At 49.4% G+C, this 17,686-nt stretch overlaps 1 protein-coding gene across 2 annotated transcripts in view; it reads left to right on the plus strand.

The window, feature by feature from the left end:
- ITGA9 (integrin subunit alpha 9) overlaps window positions 1-17,686 on the plus strand; it is a 311,106-nt gene that overhangs the window by 161,095 nt on the left and 132,325 nt on the right. For both annotated transcript variants that reach the window (XM_037148217.2, XM_037148216.2), the window contains exon 16: window positions 11,033-11,182. In XM_037148217.2, the coding sequence (XP_037004112.2) occupies window positions 11,033-11,182 (150 nt within the window). The remainder of the gene's footprint in view (window positions 1-11,032; window positions 11,183-17,686) is intronic.

The following is a 17,686-nucleotide window of genomic DNA, read 5'->3' on the forward strand; positions in this document are numbered from 1 at the left end:
GACTGCTACAGATGGAACTCTCCTGAAGTTATAGATTTTGGAATGGAAGGGAGAAAGAGGAGAGAAACCCTGATCGATTGCCCCGTGCATGCCCCCAACAGGGGACCTGGCCTGCAACCCAGACATGTGCTCTGACTGGGGATTGAACCTGTGACCTTGAGGCTTGCAGGCTGGCGCTCAATCCTCTAAACCACACCAGCCAGGATTAAAGCTATACCTTTAAAAATAGAGGTCAAAGCTGATGCGGAATAAGCTGCCTTCCACAGAGAGTCAGGCTTCTGCCCCTTGTGCCGCTGTGATCTCACAGTTTGGGGGTTGAGACAGGCACAAGGATAGGTCACTGCACAATACACCATGCACTCAGTGCTGGTCACGCATCTCAGAGTCTGAACAGGAGGGATTGTTGCCGGCAGACCAGCATCACCCAGGTGCTCTCGGAGCCTGATTGGTGACTTTCGGGGCCATTTGCATCTCTCAGAATGCTGCCTTCCATGCCAGATTTCCTCCCCATTGGGAGTGGTGTGGGACTCCCAGGATCCCTGGGGCTGTGGGCGTCATCCCTCCTTACCTCGGTTCAGATGTCCCTGGCTACAGCATCCCTCTGATCCCTGCTGCATTCTCACCCCTTCGTAGTATCTAGGGGGGCAGAGGGAAGCAGGGCGCTGGCTCTGTGACCTTGGGGAGTCTCTTCACCTCTTTGGTGCCAGTGTTTTCATCTCTTATAGGAAGATTTTCCAGGTGGTCACAGGGGAGTCCCCTTGGGTGTGCCAAAGGGTTGGTGAGATGTTGAGCAAGTGGGGAACCTGTCTCTCCCTGCCTCTCCCTGCCTCTGAGTCCACATTTTATCCACATGTTGTGCATCTATAGGAATGTGGATTTCTGCTGCCATGATTTTTGGTATTGGTTACCGTGTGAGGTCAGGTTCCCTGGATGCAGAGCTTGAGATGGGGATTCGCTAGCACAGGATGCGTAGGGGGATGCCTTCAGGAGAAGGGAATAAGGGGAGCAGGAGGGAGCAGGAGAGGACCCAGAAAGGATGGTGTCTCAGCCGGAGCCCCTGAGGCACTCTGCGGCATGAAGTGCACTGCACAGTTGTCCCACCTAGAGGCAAGGGGCACCCCTTTTGTACCCCCACACCAGTAAGTCATTGCTCTTGGGGAAGGATGGAGGGGGGCATAAAACCTCCTGGGGGACGTGGTTCCCATTTAACCAAGGACAGTTTTCTGTAGAAGAGGCACTCAGGAGCTGATGGCAGCTGACACGCAGCTGGGACATGGGTGTACCAGCCACTTCCAGGTCCTGCTCTCTTCCCTTTCCACCCCTAGTCCATCCTCCAGGTCACCTTGGGGGCTCTTACCCTAAAGCCGACTAAAAATTCATGACAGCCTCTCTCGTCCACTGAATGAATCAGGGCCTGGTTTCTGAGATCCCGCCGCCGGTTCCAGTCTGCTTTCCTGCCCCGTCTGTAGGCCCTCTCTGCCCCTCACCCTGTGGTCCTGCCCCACGCACCCTCCTCCAGTGACTACGATGACGCAGCTAACTTTTGCCAAGTCCTGGAGCTCTCCAAGGTGCTTGACATCTGTCCTCTCTAACCATCACAGTAGTCATGCAAGATTGACTCCATCACGCTGTTTTACATCTGAGAAAGCTGGTTCCAAGCAATGAAGTGAGCAGTGTCACCGGGTTTGTAAGAGGCTGCACTGGGATTCCCTCAGGCCTAGGACTTTCTGGTGTTGAAATCCTTGCTCGCCACCCTGTCTGTGGCCGCCATTCCTCAGACAGGCAGCTGACTAGTCAACCTCCGTATCGTTGCCACCAATGGACACAACGGCCCTTGTCCTACCCCCCTGTCGGCCTACTGAACCTCTAGTTTTTCCTGCAGTGTTACCTGCTCTCCAAGGACTCGCCACTCAGTCCCAGCCCACTCTGGGTCAGAAGCAATTCCCTCTCATTAGGTCCACTCAGTTCTTGAACAGGCTCCTTCCAGCAGCTTTTCACTCACACCCTCCTGCCTACATCCCTCCTCTCTGCTTCCCTCTGCCCAACATGGTGCCTGACACAGACCCACAGAACTGAGTGTTGATTGAAGGCGACGCAGGTGAATTTCCTCTGGAGGGTCACCCACTCCTCCTTCCACCTCCCCCCCCACACCTGTCATCCTGGGCCCTCACCCGAGTGCCGTGAGCTGGCCCCTGCTGCGGCACTCCCCTCTTTCAGACGAGGACGCTCAGGATTTTCCAGCAGACACAGGCAGCTCAGGGCAGAGCTGAGTCCGGTCCTGCAGCCACTGACCACCAGCGAGCCGGCCCACCCCGGTGAGCACCACCTTCCCTCACCTCTCACACTGCTAACCGTGCAATGAGAGGCTCAGGCAGGGGTTGAAGATGGGAACCATTCTCGAGATAAATGGATTATTTGACGCTAAGATGTATGTAGCCCAGATTCAGAAACTTTGTTTTTCTTTTTTTTTCAATTAAATGTATTGGGGTAACACTGGTTAATGCAATTATACAATTTTCAAGTATACAATTCTTTGATACGTCATCTGTATGTTGCACTGTGCATCCACCACTCAAAGTCAAAATCATCTTCTGTCATCATATACTTGACCCCCTTTTCCATCCCAGAGCCCCCTCCTCCCTCTGGTAACCACCGTACTGTTACATGTATCTGTGAGTTTTTGTGTGTTGTTCTTGTTTGTTCATTTGTTGCTTTGAGTTTTTACATGTCCCACATATGAGTGAAATCATCTGGTTCTTGTGGCCAGGGAAGTCCTTAGTGTCAAGGAAAGAAAACAATAAAAGGCAGAAAGTAATTAAGTGCCAAATTGTGTCCCAAGGACCCCGGGGCTCAGGGTGGGGGAGCTGTGGCTGGAGGGCTGGCATCCTGTGGGAAGTCCCATAGAATTCTCCACCTGTAGCAGAGCCCCGATGGCGGATGGTGTTTTACAGGGAGGAGGGCATTCCGGACGCGGGAACTGCGTGAGCAGAGGCCCAGGGGGGTCCAGCAGGCGGACCTGGGCACATGCACTCAGCTCAGTGGCCTGTCCTTCCTTGACAGGTAGCTGCAGTAGGTCAGGTTGCAGGGAGAGGAGATGTGCACTCCAGGGATCTCACATGCTGGCCAGACACGCCAGGTCCTGTCTCATTCTTCCACTTGTCCTTCAGCTGACAGAGATTGCACTGAGTGGCAGCAGAGAGGACACCGGTCACTCCCAGAGCACCCGTCCTCATTAGTGTGAGGATTGATGAAGGACTGCTGGTGAGACCATGGTGGGGAAGGCGCAGGAGCAGGAAAACTGGCCTGGGCAGCTCCGGTCACTTTCTTCTATGTTAGTTTCCTACTCATCTGCATACTTTTACCAAAGCCACCTCGGGCACTGAGGATGGGGGATGGGAAGGAAGAATTAAGAGAGAAAGGGAGGAGCACTAGATTTTCCCTGGGCTGGATAATCACGTTGGTCTAGTTCCAGATGACATCATTTAGCTGTCAAATGATGCATGTAATTATCTGTGACATAATTAACATGTGTCATTGTGACGAACGTTATATAAATATGTGGTGTGCCGTTAGCAAATTGTTTCCAAACTATCAAAAGTTCTCACCTCCCATTCGCACATTTTGGAATGGGTCAGAGGAAAAGAAATGAAACAAACATCACAAAACATACAGACACACAGATGTAAGCACCCCCAACCCCCCCACACACACAAACTCAAACACACAAACAAACCACTTTCCAGATATCCAGCTGAATGTCACTTTGTCTTTGAAGAGGAAAAAGCATCAATGAGGTTATGCGATTTCATAGATAATTTATGCAGCTGTGTCCATTAAGGAGTCATTGTGGCTTTCTTGCTGTTTCTGAGAACGGATGCTTGCCCGAGGGTCATGCATGTTAGACCAACATGACATCCATCAGCATAATAAGGTATTACATTTAAAGTACTATGTTGCCATAATTAAAATCTCTAGTCTCACTGAGCAGCCTCCAGAAGAAACAAGACACACTCTTTGCCCCCTGCTTGTTGCCTGCTCTTACGAGAGGATTTCTGACGTTTGAGTCCAGCTGTGTTTTAGAGCTCTGTCCAGTCAGCGCCTGTAACTGAGCTCCTCCAGACATGAAGCTTCGTCTCTTCCCGGTGTCCATCCTGTCTCGTAAAGGCTGTTATAGTCACTCCGGCTTTTCATGGAGTTCAAAGTTACTTCTAGGATTTTCTTCCTTGGTGTTACTTTGAATTTTCTCTGTTTATTTTGTCATTTACAGGGCTCTAAATGAAGCCACCTAAGTTTATTCTCTTGAAAATGGGAAACAGTTTCTCATGACATATGCAGTGCGTAGTAAGGACTCATTTTGCAATCGGGCAGTTTTCACAGATTTTATATCCAAGTTGGCATATTTTTAAATCATGGAAAAATAATAGCACCATTCATTGCTCACACAGCATACTAGTCATTGTCCTAGGTATTTTGTATAACTATAAATATTTATTCTGTAACATTACAAGTAGATTATTCCTTTCACTGTGGTCTGTGTGTCTGTTATGTTTATTTCTGAACTTTCTGTCTTCCTTCCTCTCCATGCTTCCATCTGGATATTTTCTCCTGACCTTGTGGATCCCTGGTCTTCTGTTCCACGGCCTGCAGTGGGCAGTTAAATACCTACACCATCTCTTCTCAGCACCCTGGCCACTGCCTTCGGCCTGGCTGCTCAGTCCCACCCCCAGTGCTGCTGCGGAATGAGCAAGGGCCTCCACAGTGAGCGTGGCGTTCAGTGTCAGGCTTTACCTCCGTGTGCCCCCCTTGCCTTCGGGGTCTTGGCCCTCGAGTCCTGGCTGCCCTAGCCCTGAGCTTTAAGTTTTGTCTTCACATCCTCGCAAGACTGCCAGAAACTCAGCTCAGATACTTGAGAACTCGGCCTTTTAGCCACGACTTCACATTCAGTGTGTGCGCCTCCCATTCCACACTGCTGACGAATCCTTAAATAGCTCAGGGGGTTCGGGGAGTGCCGTTCCGTGCTGGGGTCACTTCAGTGGTCTCTCCTCTTTGGGACCCTAGACTCTGCAGTGTTGGTGGTCTTGATGATCAGGTTCCCAGATACCTTTAAACAAGTGTGTGTGTGTATTCTTTCCAGTTTTGCAAGTCATTCTGGGAGGGCAGATCTTCAGTGTTGTTCTAATATTACTAGAAATGCAAAATCCTCAGTTTGCTCTTCCCAAATCTTCAAGCTGATGGAAATGGCAGTTAAATGCATTTATAACATATTAACTGCCATTCTAATCGATAAGATCAGAGATAATAGAAGAGGCATTTCCCTTTGGAAGATTTCTCCTTTTTAGGCACGCCAGCAAGAAGATCATAGGCAGAAGCAGCGTTGGGTGTGGAGAGCAGAGAAATGGTGAAATACAGGATGGAACAGGCAAAATAAATCACATTTGGGGAAAAAAATACTGAGGCCTCTTAAAAAAATACTTAAAGGTTTTTTCCCCTACAACCAATTATCTGGGCTGATGCTAGTGGCTCATTTGCCCACCTTCTGTGTTATTTGCCAGCTTGGAGTGAAGTCAACCCTTCCTGTTTTGTTTCATTTAGCACTGTGGTTGCTTGTTAGCTCAGGAAGATGAAAACCCTTCATTTCTTGGAGAAAAGCAGCTGGGAGGCATGTTTCTAGTTCACGTGGCCGGTGGGGGTGCACGGCGCTCAGCTCTGCTCACTCAGGGTTGTACATTCATCCTGGGCGTTTCCCCCAAATAGCAGGCAAGCGCTTCCTTTGACCGGGCAGACGGGGTCTTGTGATTTGATGCTACTTAGACTCACCAGTATAAGTTCTCTGGTTCCAAGAAGTGAAACAGGAGATAAGAGACTTCTGATTCTGACACCTGCCCAGATGCCCCAAGACAACAGGGCGGAGTGTACCTTCCTCCAGCAGAAACCCTTGCATGGTGGCACCTCGCATCAGGGGCTTCCTGTCTGAGTCCCCCGTGTTTGATTTTCAGAGCAAGGTCATTAATGAGGAGGGAAAGCCTGAGGCATGTTTCCTGAGCTTCTCTTATCTGCAAAAAGGCTCTGGAGTCCTCTCTTAGGGCCCCAAGAGAATACGTCTGCTGGAGAGGTGAGCTGAGGAAGGAGGGGGACATGGTCCGAAGGAGGGCAAAGCCTGTCCCTGGACAGAGGGGCGGACCAGCTCGTGGTGTAGTTGCAAGACTCATAGTCAGAACCAGTCCTAGGGAAGGTTGAGCCTGCGCACTGGGGCAGGGGACTACTTCATGGAAGAGAAAAAGAAGCATGGAAATTCATGCCCAAATCTGTGTGTGAGGGGACATTTCTTAGGGTGTTGTTAGAGTTTGGAGACAGGAAGGGGATTTCCATATTGTCACAAAGCTCAATGTGTCCACACCTGAACTCCCTGCACACCTGTCCCTCCTCCTGGTGCCCCATGACGTTGACTCACCCTGAGCCAAACCAGGGTGTATCTTTCATGACCCTTTCTCATCTCCCACATCCAGTTACCAGCTCCTCTGATCTCTTCCTCCTAAATCTCCCCGCTCTCCTGCTCTCTCCATCCCCACTGCTGGGTCCCGGCTCAGGCCCTCACGCTCTGTCCCCTGCACCCCAGTGGCAGCCCCCTCCCTCGCCTGCTTGTCCCCAGGCCTTCCCCCCTCAGTGCATTCCCATGCTAGTGCTAGAAGGTCTTTGTAGAACACGACCCCCTCCAGCTTCTTTCCTGGCCTCTCCGCCATCAGACTCACCCCTATCAGCCCAAGAAACCAAAGAAATTTTTCTCTACCATAGCCTCTAGCACCACCTGACCCCCTTCCCACCTTTCCCTAGATTTTAAGATGCAGTCGCCCCAATTTGTAAGTCCCCCTGAGATGTGGCCCCTGCTCGGCCAACTCTCCCCTCATTCCAGCCCACAAGCCCAACTTCCCACCTTTGGGAACCACGTGCGGCCCGCTGGCCGCCCCCAGGCCCCTTCCACCCTGCCAGACACACGCCCCCATGTCTCCCACCTGCTCTCTGTCTAATCTCCTGTCTCATGACTGAGCCTGGGACACTTCCTCTGGGAAGCCCACCCACCCACAATCCGAACCAGGCATCCCTCATTTGTGGGCTCCAAGCCACCTCTGTCCTTGTGCCTGTGTCACTGGATTGTCCCCACTTGCCCGTTTCCCCCGAAAGCCTTTCATCTCGGCGTCCCTTGTCCCTCGGGCCCAGCACGTTGCCTGGCACGAAGTAAGCACCCAATAAACTTCAGCTGGAGCGCACGTTCGGTCCCCTAGGAAACCTCAGCCACGCACACTCTGCCACCCGCCCGGGTGTTCTCTGGGAGGGCAGGGCGCCTTTGGTTTTCACAACAGGAGATTCCTGTAGATTTCCAGCAGGAAAATCAAAATTGTTGCCTTTCAGCCTGATGGGGTACGTGTTTGTTCAAACTGTAGAAGCTTCAGTTTGTAGTGGTGATTTTTTTTCACCAGCAATAAAATTTCAGCAATTACGATCTACGCCAGAACCCTAAGCCTCCTTCCTTACCCTCAGGAGTTCCCCCACTTAATTGCAGTGCCGAGCTGAGGGAAGCCACCCTTCTAGAAACGAGATGAAAACCACTAAATGTGGCCACTGCTTTTCCTTTGTAGCTGGGGTCACAGCGTGGGAAGGAGGGGCTGTCCCGTGGGGCGTCGGTTTGTTTCCAGCAGCCGTCCCCTCCTCTGCCTCCACCCACGGCTCAGTGTGGTTTGGACCCCTTCTGCCCAGAGCTACTGGGACGTGTAACAAGAAGCTGTTTTTCAAACTCTGAGTCAAAACAGGTTCACGCACTCAGGGCCAGAGCTCAGCATCCGCGCCCCTGGTGTCCAGACTCATCCCATGTGGGCGATGCTCTGCCTAAGGTTTCCCTTCTCGGTGGTCACGGCTGGAGCGGCTGCAGGTTGGGAAATAGCCTTCCCTTCAGGATCCTGTTTCTTAGTTGTGGCTTGTTCACCTTCATGCTGATGGGAGACACATTCCCTATGCGAACCCCCTTCTGACTAGTGTTCTGTGGACTTCAAGGAAAGCTGTTTTGCTTCAGGTTCTAAGAATAAGTCTGGTTCCACCACTTACCAGCCTCAGGGTGGAGCACACTTTATCGGAGCTCCCGGGCCTCTGTCACGTCATCCATAAAACAGGAGCAGTAATGCACCAGCTCAGGTGGATTAAGTTGGAAAACATCTCTGGCATACATTTGGTAGCCAGGAAATATTAAGTTACTTCTGTCTCCCCCACCCCCTTAATCGACCTTCCCCCCAAGAATAACAGCAACACACCTTGGCCTCTGCGTGTGGTTTAGTTGGTTGGAATGACGTCTCATACGCCAGAAGTGTGGGCGTTCGACTCCCCATCAGGGCGCATACCTGGGTTGCAGGTCCAGTTCCCGGTCGGGCACGAATGGGAGGCAACCAGGTGATGCTTCTCTGTCACATCATGTTTCCCTCTCTCTCTGTTTCTTCTTCTCTCTCTAAAATCAATAAACATTGAAAAAAATTTTTTTAAAGACTAACAACATCACAACTGACTGACTTTAACATGAAGGGTTTACTCTTCACCCGAGGATATGTTTGTTGATTTTAGAAGGAGGAAGGGAGAGAGAGAAAGAGGGAGAGAAACATCCATGTAGGAGAGCAACATCTATTAGTTGTCTCCCATATGCACCCTGACCAGGGATCGAACCTGCAGCCTAGCTAAGGGCCCTGATCGGAGATCAAGTCAGCAACCTTTCCGTGCATGGATAACGCTCCAACTAGCTGAGCCACCCGGCCAGCACTCAGCGTGAAGGATTTAAACGCAAACACTTTAAATAACCCACCTTAAAGAAACACTAAAGCATTTATTTGTAAAAACACGAAGACTGAGCTCAGTCATTCTTCTCCACGCCCCCGACAGTCTTCAGATCCTGCTGAGTGGGGTCGGCAGACGGAGGGGAGCTGGATCCCAGGTGCGTGCTCTGCTCCTGCACAGGGCGTGGGTAATAAAGACCTGATCCGGAAAATCTGAGGTTCAAGAGAATTTTCTAGAAGCAGTTTTTCCGGAGGCTCCCTGCTCACTTCCCCAAGGAAGTCCTGTATTATATTTCATTGAATAATTGCTTTTCTGAACACAAATGTGCATCATCTGCTGGCCACCCTGAAGTCATCGGTGCCCCTTGTCCCTGTCCCTCGCACTCCAAAGCTCGGCAGCCACAGGCTCCTCCGTCTCCCACTCCCACCTCCCCGGCTCTCACTCCTCTCCTCTCCTGAGCTGCTGCTGGAGGCTCCCGCTCCGCCCTCCGGAGTCCCCGAGTGTGTGCTGCCGCTCCACACCTGTGCCCCAGGAACTCCGAGCAAATACAGGGCTCCAGACCCAGTAAACTAAGGCCCACCCTACTCTTTCTCAAAGGCAATTGCAATGCAAACAGAAACAACAAATAAAACAGATTAGCCACCCCCCGCACCCCATTTAACTTTGTTTAACCCTGTGTTGTCCCCACCCCAAATTAGTTGATAACAGGCCCTTTTACTGACCTCCCTCCTGGGGAACTGAGGGTCCTAGAACCCATCTTGGAGGATACGGATGGGCTGCCACCCCTCTGCTTGTTAGAGCAGCTTCGAGTCCACGCCTCGGTGGGTAAGGACGTCCATAGTAACACGCTGTGTGCTGTTAAACAGGAGCTGGCACAGCTCTGGGGCCCGTCATGGAACCATCTGCAGGACTCCTGCTGCACTAAAAAAGCAGAGGGTGTGATGAGCTACCGATTGCCCCCAGGTGCTCCATCTGGACGAATACCCAGAACCTGGCGGGCTGGTCAGCCCAGGGGAGGGGCCCTGGGTGTTGGGGAGGGAGGCCTCACTGTGCCCTTCCTGGAGCTTCAGAACTTTCTGTTGTTTTGAACACAGCGCTGACTCGCTCCAAATGTCTCCCACAGAGTAGTACAAGGTCCCTGGCCCTGGGCTTGGCCTCTGCCTGCCCACCCAGCTTCTCTCTTGCCCTGACCAGGCCAGTCCTGCTTTCCTGTTGGCTCCCTCCCCAACCCCCATCTCTTCTGTGACAGAAGCAATTGGGGACACTTCTCAGACTTGCTCTGCTCCACCTGGAAGCCTACCTCCCACAGAGCATCCCGGCCTGGAATGTAGGACTCCCTCCCCTTCACTTCTCATCTGACTCTAACTTGTGAGCCTGGGGGACCCACAGTCCCTGGGAGACTGTGACCCCTTGTACAGAAAGGCCAAGGACTCCAGGACTGAACAGATGTGACTCCAAATCCCTGTTAGCCTGCTGCCCTGGGGCACTGAGCTGTACTCCTCTCTTTCCCTTTGACTGTACAGGGAAGGATAACAAGCCCCAGCTCATGAGGTCTGGGCGTGTTGCTCATCTCTCTAGAGCACCCAGCACAGTACTTGGCATCTCAAAGGTGTTCTTTGTAGGTTTGCTTTCTTCCCTTCCCTTCCTCTGCTTTCCTGACATGACTATCAACCTATATCGTCCCCTTGGGTCTGCAAGTGCTTGGGTTCCAAAGGAAAGAACACAAGGGCCAGAAGTCAGCCTTTTATTCCAGCCCCTCTGCTGACTAGCTCCGAGAGGACACCGAGCCCCTCGGTGCCCTTCCCCAACACGAAATCCATACTTATCTCCACGCAGAAGCGCTTTGATCATCCCAACAGCACTAACACGAGGGGCTAGCGCTGCGGGGTGCGTGCAGATGCTCTCCTGCCCGCCAGCGAGCTCATAAGCATATTTGGAAGATGAGTCAGGTAATGTCTTCCATATGCCAAAGAGAAGATGATTTAGCACCATGCAAGGTGGACTAGAGGAACCCCCAGTCATTATCAGAGTGACCCTGGACAAGATCCTAATTGTCCTCGGCCTCCATGACCTCATCGAAAATAATAAACTCCCGCCTCCCAGGGGCGGCCATGAGGGTCATGTGAGGCAGTTCACATGGAAGGGCTTTGTAAATGAGGAAGCGCTCTGCAGACGTCAGCCAGCATCAGCAGTTCACGCGCATGTTTGTTTATTGTTGCAGCGGAGGGTGCAGGACGTCATCAGTCCCATCGTGTTCGAGGCCGCCTACAGCCTGGACGAGCATGTGACTGGAGAGGAGGAGAGGGAACTGCCGGCTCTGACGCCAGTGCTCCGCTGGAAGAAGGGACAAAAGATTGCTCAGAAGAATCAGGTCAGAACCTTAAAGCCCCCAATCAGGACCCAAGGGGTGCAGATATATATATCTGCATGTGTATATATATATATATATATGTATATATATACATATATATATACATATATATATATATACACACACACACACATATATGGCAGAAGTCACAGCCTTAGCTGCCTGGGGGACAGAGGCCAAGGCACACCCTCTCTGGGACGCTCCCTTTCCCAATCTGCAAAATGATGAATTTGATGGCTTTGGGTATTGCTTCTAACAACTGCATGATTTAAATACACTGAGGCTATTCTAAGCAGTGAGGAAATCATAATCCCTTGGAGGTCATGAACCAACCACCTGGCCCCTGAACTTGCGCCCTGTTCCTAGACTGTTTCCAGAGCTTAGATCAGCGCACTGTAGGTACTCAATCAATTTTTTATTGGTAGGGAGTGAATGGGGTGGAGAACCAAGAACTTCATCTTGCTAGAATTGGTGAATTAAAGATGCCCAGTTTAAATGTCTCTGGCAGACAGAGCATTGTGAGTGTGGTGGGCCACTCACCCCATGTGACACTCGTCACATTCGGCAATGTGCTATTGTGTGAAGAGCTTCAGAGTGAGGTTGGGTGTAGGTACAAGCCACACGAGGCCAGAGAGAGCCTGTGAGCTGATTCTGGGCAGCAGCGCTGGCCTGTCTGCCCTGAACCATTTGGACATGTGCGATGCTGACCACTAATCAGGAAGTACACAAGGCATCTCTGCTTCCAGACACCCAAGATCTTTCCTTAACACCCAAGATCGCCACGGGTCCAGGACCCTGGGGAAGGTCACTCAAAACGGTCCTTTGGCTAAACCAGACCCCTGTGCAGGGCAGGGGCAAAGTGTGGAACCGCCTGCCGGCCCCACTCTCCATGGTTCATCCCACCTTCTGAGCTTAAGGGAAAACGAGCAGGTCATTGTGCCCCACTTGCACGTTAGGGTTGTAAACAGAACCACTAAGAGGTGTTTGGGGTCCAAGATGTCCAGCTAGATGTTCAAGTAGGTGGTGATTTTTTTCTTTCTTTCTTTTTTTTTTTTTTTACAAAGGCATATGTTTTCTCCCAAAGCCTCTCCCGTGTGGACCTGGGTCCGGTTCCCCAGAAACAGAGCCTGAGACAGAAGTTTGGCAGCACCTGGTCCCATAAGGCTGTGGTCTTGGGAGAAACCTGTGAGGGAATGAGGGAAGCGGAAGGGGCTGAGCCAGGATGTGGTGTCAGCGCAGGTCTAGCCTTGGCCTGCGGTAGGAAACTGGAGCATCAATTACACTAGAGTTGTCTTCTGTTTGACATACGGGGCTGGCCTTTGGCACCCTTTATGAGCCAGCCATTGGCCGGCTGCAGGGTGTGGTAGTGGAGTGAAACCTTCTTGAAGGAGACCCTGTTTGGCTGAAAGATGCAGATGTGAGCTGTGAGCTGCCTACACACACATCAGCTGTGGGGATGGGGCAGCCGCTATGAAGGGACCTGGGCAGGGCTAACAGTGCCCGCTACCCATATACACACAGTCTACTGGTGATGCTGACTTTTTGAAGAAACCTCTTTCAAAACGCAAGTGCCCTGGAGTGGCTGGTGTGTCATGTTAGTCACTGATACTTGGAGCAGGCTCTGGGGGAGTAAGGAGAGCGACCAGGAGGACACTGGGGAATAAGTGGGGGCGGGGGCATGAGTGGAGGGGTTGGTGGGAAGGAGAGAGGAAGGAAGGTCAGATGAAGAGGCAGGAAGCAGTGACTTCTTTCTTCACTGAGAAGTAGAGATGGGTGTCATCTCCCAACAGTGGAGCAGGGTAAAGAGATCAGGCTGTGGACTCAGTAAATTTCCAGGTAACTAGTCCCTTAGTCTTAGTATTATTCTGCTCTCTAAGGTGGACTCTTGCTGGCCTAATCAACTTGGGTTATGGTAGTGGTCCAAATTCAGGGGAGGCATTTCAGGGTGCCGGGTACTTGTTGTGTCTCTGAAGTGACCCTAGGGAGGTAGCCATCTGCACGGTTCAGCATCTTGCTTCCCTGGGCACACCTTCCACAGTGAACCCAACTCTCCCTTCTCCAGATCCATCAGAGGCCCAGAGTAGACCTTCTTTAGTGAAAAGCATCTCCCAGCCTTTACTGAAAAATCAATATGAAAACATTATTCTTAGTTAGTTCTGGTTCAAGATGGTTGACCGAGCATAAATATTTATGTCTGTGCTTTCTGAGACCCCATTAGAATGAGTAGGAATGAGTGAACCGGAACAGGAAGGCGCATACCATGGGGGAAGGGGCATCAGTCAGTGAGAAGTTGTGGTCACATCCTGGAGTGAGTAAAGAAGGTGGAAGAGTGTTGGTGGGCGAACCTTGCCCATACTCAGTCCAGGTGCTTGTCTACTCACGGCCCCAGAGAGGTTGCAGTCACGGCCTGACCAGCGCTTAGTTACAGAGGGTGAAATGGGGCTGGGGGGTTATGAGAAGGTTGGTGTGTGGAAGAGTTGACTCCCCCCCTTACCCTACCTGTACATGCTGCAGGCATGCAGAATAGCAAGTAACCAGGCATTTTCTTCTCTGAAGAACTGAATAAACTGCTTTAGAGGTAGTGTGGGGTAGGATGGTTCCCCAGAGGAAAGCCTGCCTTCTGGCATCTCTCCAAATCACAAGAGCTAGCTTCCACTCTCACCACCCACCGGAACACTCCCACAGGTTTCCCAATCAGCGATTTTACCTCGTCTTAAATATGAATGAACAATCAAGGAAACCTGAGACTGGGAGGAAACGTGGTTCATGATAAAAATAATATATAAACCTATGGAACTGATTAGAAGGAAATAAACTGTTCAGGGAATAGAAGTGATTATAAAAAATGTAAAACCAACAAGCTCTATGTAATAAACATAAGCAGATTTAAGAATATGTTCCATTATAAAATGATTGAAATTCTATTTCTTTTTAAAGAGAAGAATCAGAGAACAAAGAAAGCATTCTCGAAAATTAATAATGCGGTTGCAGAGGCAAAAATTTAGTAGAAAGATGAGAAGATAATGGTAAGAAAGCAGAAACAAATAAAAATAGAAAAGAGAGTGAAGGATTAATTGACAAGGGCCTATATCCAAGTAATTGAAATATCAGGAAAAGTAAACAGAAGATGAAGAAAAAGTTATAAGACAGATAATGGAATTAAAAATTTTCTAGTGTTAAAGAGATTTTTTTAAAGCAAGACTTATAAGCAAGATAACCCACAAATATCCTAAATACATCATTTTGAAATATCACTGCTCCTAAAACATAAGGAGAATCCCAAATGCCTCCAGGATGATGATATTGAGGACGTACATCAGCTTACAACAGAGTTAGAGTCCCACCGTGTGGTCCATTAGACTCCTCATTAGCAAGATTGGAAGCTGGTATATGGTTCAATAAGGGCTTCAAAGTTTTCTGAAAGTGGTTTTGCAGCTACAGTTTTATACACAGCCTAACAGTCGAGTATGAGGTCAAAACAACTTTTCAGACAAGCAAGGACCTAGCAAGTTTACCTCTCTAGTGACGCTTCCAAGGAAATCACCAAGATGCGCTCTAACAGAACAAGGGACACAAGTAGAAGGAGCCAATGTAGGATACAAGAAACAGTGGAACTAACCCCCAGGAGTCTACTGGCAAGAAAAAAAATCAGAATTACAACTATGCAAGAAGTCTAAAGAACAATTGATCCATTTAGAACAGGGAAGGTCAATGGACTTCAAGAAGAACAAAATCAGCAATAGACAGAAAATATTCAGGCACAGTGTTGATTAAATATATTTTTATAGATAAAAAACAAAGGCAATCAAAAACTCCCAGAACAAAATAGAAACATGGTCAATATGTCATAGTCCAAATATAAAACAAATTAAAATATAGTGGAATTTTAGGCAAGAAGAAGAGTACAAGGAGAAGGACCTCGATACTAGAAGTATTCTCCCTTAAGTAAGAGTTGGGCATTCTAGGAGTTTAGCTTTGAACCCATAGAGGAGGATTTGTAATCATGACGCTCCTATTGGCTCTGCTGTGAGCAGTAATTGTGTAGCCACAATAACCATGGCACTGTGTGTTGGTTTTCAGTGTTTACAATCAATCCCACATACTGTGGTTATAGTATACATTGTAAATGCCATGAACTATGATTGTATAGAGATAAAAATAGAATCAAAGAGGTTCTCTCAATATCTTAATCTTTGAAGTTGGTGAGCCAAGAGATATGATAAAATTCGATGACATGAGAAATAGCTGTTTGTTACTTAAACTCACAGAGGTCACCAGCAGAGCAGCACTGTGTGAAGTGTGGTCACTGAGTCAGCAGGGTCAGCCTCTCCTGGAATCTGAGGAGAAATGGAAATTCTTGGGACCGTCCCAGACCCTTTGAATTCAATGTTCAGGGGGTTCATCTCAGCAGTCTGTGTTAACAAGCTGACCGGGCAATCTAATGCAGCTAATGTTTGAGAATCGCTGCAATAGAGGAGCTAAGAGTAGTGGTTTGCCTATTAAAGTTAGGAAGGTAGACGGGAGGGAGCCAGTATGTAAGCAACACTAATTCCTGTCTATCATGGCAGGAATTCTGTAAGATAATGTCCAAATCTGCTGAACCAAGAAGTAGTGGTATCAGCATTTTTTTTAGAGATATGGAAATAATCATCAAAAGAAACATAGTGTGGACGTGGGTAGTAGTGGTTGTCCCTGGAGACCAGAACGCAGTAGGGAAGTGTGTGCTGGGGGCATGGGGGAGGGTATCGTTATTTTTGCTTTAACCATGTGATTCTTTAGTTGAAATTAAAGTGCAGGACAAATACTGTCCTTAGATTGGGAAGATTGTCCAGGAGCCGGAGGAAAAAATCTGGGCAAGTGATCCTTGCTTATTCTCCTTTTCCTAATTAACAGGTCTTTTTTTAAAAAGATAATTTAATTACCTTCGTCCATGTGTCTTCCAGATGTTGGCTCAGTTTGAGGGGAAGAAAGAGTCTGAGAGCGAGAGCGAGGCCCACCCTGGGAAACAGAGCTGATGTCCACCCTCTGTGTGCATATATGATAACTCCACAAAACGCATCTCGCCTCTTTCATTGGAGCTCTTAAGTCATGTGGCCAGATAGCATTGGGACTTAAATGCCTTCATTTCTTCAGCTGAAAGGCACTGAGCCCATGTTGGTGCATAGCATTGTACCATGGAGTGGATTGAGTCATGGCGGTCCTGTAGAGTCAGGGTCTGTCCGCCCCCACTGCTGGTCTTGTCCGGGTGGAGTAGCTGCACAGACAGTGCATATAGCATGGAGACGGTGACAAGAGCATGTTAAGTTCAGCCTGACTGATGGGCCCCAGGCCTTTTTGCGGTGAGTGGAAGTGAGTGAGACAGGAAGGAGGCCACGCCTTCCCCCCCGCCGGGTGAAGAAATGGTCTTGGGAGAGTGGATTCTGGGGTAGGTACTCAGCTGTGTGAGTAGATGGCAGGGTTGCCACCATGCTGAGAACAGAGTAGGATTCCGAGTGCTGGACGATAATGGAACACCAGCACTTCAGCCGCCTGAAGAGCATCTTTCACCCAAAAAAATTAAGAAAAACAAAGACCCATCTCTCTCTCCTTGGGGAATGCTTGATAGGAAAACAAAACAAAACTTACGTTATCCATTAACCAGAATAATATTTAAAAGGACTATAAATCCAAGAGCAACTCAATCATTTGAGTGCTCAGTACACCTGAGACCTTAATAAAAAAGTAAATAAAACAATGCTGCTTTAGTGGACAGACAGACAACACAGGAATAAGGTATACAGAGTGGAAGGCAAGACTCAGATTAGCGTGTGGGTGTTTCACTCCAGAGACCACTTCCGGCTGAGGAGAAGATGCTCTGTGGAGAAAGGGAGAATTGGCCAGAGCTTAAAGGAAGAAGTAGGATTTGGATGCTCAGGGCTGAAAGGGTTTGACGGACAAACAGGACAGGAGGGACTGATGGAAGCTAATGGTCTCCCATGTGACTGAATATCTAGTGAAGGGAAGGGGAGGGGTCACCGGGACTGGAGGTACAGTCATATAGTCTAAGGCCACCTGTTCACTGGCTGAGGCATTGGACTTGACCCTCTAGAGGATCACCACATTTTCTTGAGAGCCAGCTGTTCCACTACAAACTCAAATGATGCATAGATTCCTCCCCTTCATCTCTACTGCCATCACTTTAGTTTAAGCCACCATCATTTCTCACTTGGACTAGGTCACATCTCCTCACAAGCTCCCCTACTCCCACTAGCTTCCTTCTGCCCTTAGAAGAAAATCTAGACTCTTGCTAAGGCCCATAAAACCCTGCACATGGAGGCTTTGGCCTCTCCAGTGTCATTCAGTGCTAAGCACTACTATGCTCCAACCACCTGCCAACTTACCAAATTCTTCCTTGCCTCAGGCCCTTTGCGCAGGCTGGTGCTGCTTCTATAAAATGCTGGCCATGCTTTACCCACAGCCAGTCCTTCATTCTTCAAGTCTCAGCCTCAGTATTACCTGCCCAGA

Source organism: Artibeus jamaicensis, unplaced genomic scaffold (assembly GCF_021234435.1).
Source record: "Artibeus jamaicensis isolate MK-2021 breed Jamaican fruit bat unplaced genomic scaffold, CSHL_Jam_final contig_519, whole genome shotgun sequence".
NCBI lineage: Eukaryota > Metazoa > Chordata > Mammalia > Chiroptera > Phyllostomidae > Artibeus > Artibeus jamaicensis.